Source organism: Merops nubicus, unplaced genomic scaffold (assembly GCF_000691845.1).
Source record: "Merops nubicus isolate BGI_N331 unplaced genomic scaffold, ASM69184v1 scaffold17570, whole genome shotgun sequence".
NCBI classification, from domain to species: Eukaryota; Metazoa; Chordata; class Aves; order Coraciiformes; family Meropidae; genus Merops; species Merops nubicus.
In genome coordinates this window covers 1-1,650 of record NW_008583734.1, presented here as the reverse complement: position 1 = coordinate 1,650, position 1,650 = coordinate 1, and the positions used below count along the sequence as shown (strand labels likewise).

At 60.6% G+C, this 1,650-nt stretch overlaps 1 protein-coding gene across 1 annotated transcript in view; it reads left to right on the top strand.

Annotated features, from left to right (window-relative positions):
* The window catches only part of ABHD8 (abhydrolase domain containing 8), a gene marked incomplete at both ends in the record, with an annotated part of 2,914 nt that extends 1,330 nt beyond the window's left edge, over positions 1-1,584 (top strand). Inside the window, 2 exons of the mRNA XM_008942075.1 lie at positions 1,086-1,256; positions 1,368-1,584. Of these exons, the coding sequence (XP_008940323.1) occupies positions 1,086-1,256; positions 1,368-1,584 (388 nt within the window). The remainder of the gene's footprint in view (positions 1-1,085; positions 1,257-1,367) is intronic.
* Positions 1,585-1,650: the final 66 nt, after the last annotated feature.

Genomic DNA, 1,650 nt, shown 5'->3' with positions numbered 1-1,650 from the left:
TGGGAGCAGAGCCCAACCCCCCCCTGGCTCCAGGCTCCTGTCAGGAGCTGTGCAGAGCCAGAAGGTCTCCCCTGAGCCTCCTTTGCTCCAGGCTCAGCACCCCCAGCTCCCTCAGCTGCTCCTCCCCACACTTGGGCTCTAGACCCTTCCCCAGCTTTGTTGCCCTTCTCTGGCCACACTCCAGCACTCTAGGGGCTGAGAAGGCAGAAGAGGGGTATGAGGGTTCCCATTCTGGGTTTATCCCTCAGCTGTGATCTCCTGCATCCTCTTGGTGCCTGTCCCTGGGTCCAGCTAATCCTGGAGCCTCTCCTCCAGTAGGGAAGCTGGCAGAGCTCAGCCTATAAATAGAGTAAGCCCAAGAAAGTCAATTAGATGGAGACTAAGCAGTGCAGAGAGCAGGGCTGGGAGGAGAGGGAGCCAGAGATGGGCTCCAAGCTGGGCAGGATTAGATCAGAAGGACAAGGCTGGTCCAGGCTGGCAGGCACCCAAGTGGGTCTCAGCACCCTGCTTGGGTTTGTGGAGGAGTGAAACTCTTAGCTCAGCTCTCTGTCCCTTCTCTGTGGGGTTTGACTGGGGCTGTTCTGCCTCAGAAAGGGGGAGCATGGGTTAAATGAGGGGGTGTAGCCTGAAGTCCAGCCGTGGATCCTTGAGATCTGCCTTGGGATGCAGAATTGGAGGGCTGGAACCCCTCTGCTGGGAGGCCAGCAGGAGAGAGTTGGGGTTGTTCAGCCTGGAGAGGAGAAGGCTCTGGGGAGACCTTCTGGGGGCCTGCCAGGACTTCAAGGGGCCTGTCAGAAAGCTGGGGACAGACTTTTGAGCAGGGCCTGTGGGGACAGGACAAGAAGGGATGGTTTTAAAGTAAAGGAGGGAGATTTAGATTAGAGAGACAGAAGGAATTTGTTACACTGAGCCCCTGGCCCAGGTTGCCCCATCCCTGGAACCCTTCCAGGTGAGCTTGGCCAGGGCTCTGAGCAACAAGATGGGCTTTAAAGGTCCCTTCCACCCACCTCATTCTGTGATCCTGTAACCAACCCTCCAGTGCCACGGGGTCGGAACACAGCCCCCACATCTCTCTGTCCCTGCAGGGTGTCCTTCTGCACCTTCCTGGCCCACGAGTACCCAGACCTGGTCCATAAAGTGATCATGATCAACGGCGGGGGCCCGACGGCGCTGGAGCCCAGCCTCTGCTCCATCTTCAACATGCCCACCTGCGTGCTGCACTGCCTGTCCCCCTGCCTGGCCTGGAGCTTCCTCAAGTGAGCGGCCACCCGGGCACCACCACGCTGCCAGGGAGGGTCATCCTCAGCCAACCTGCCCCCCCTGACCACCCTCCTGTGCTGGGTTAACCCTCCTGCTTCTCTCCCCAGGGCTGGATTCGCTCGCCAAGGTGCCAAAGAGAAGCAGCTGCTGAAGGAGGGCAACGCCTTCAACGTCTCCTCCTTCGTGCTGCGCGCCATGATGAGCGGGCAGTACTGGCCCGAGGGGGATGAGGTTTACCACGCCGAGCTGGCAGTGCCCGTGCTGCTGGTCCATGGCATGCACGACAAGTTCGTCCCGGTGGAGGAGGACCAGAGAATGGCCGAGGTACGGCCCGGGGAGGGGCTGGGGTCTGCTGGCAAGGGCGGGGCGCCCACCCTGGCACCGACACCC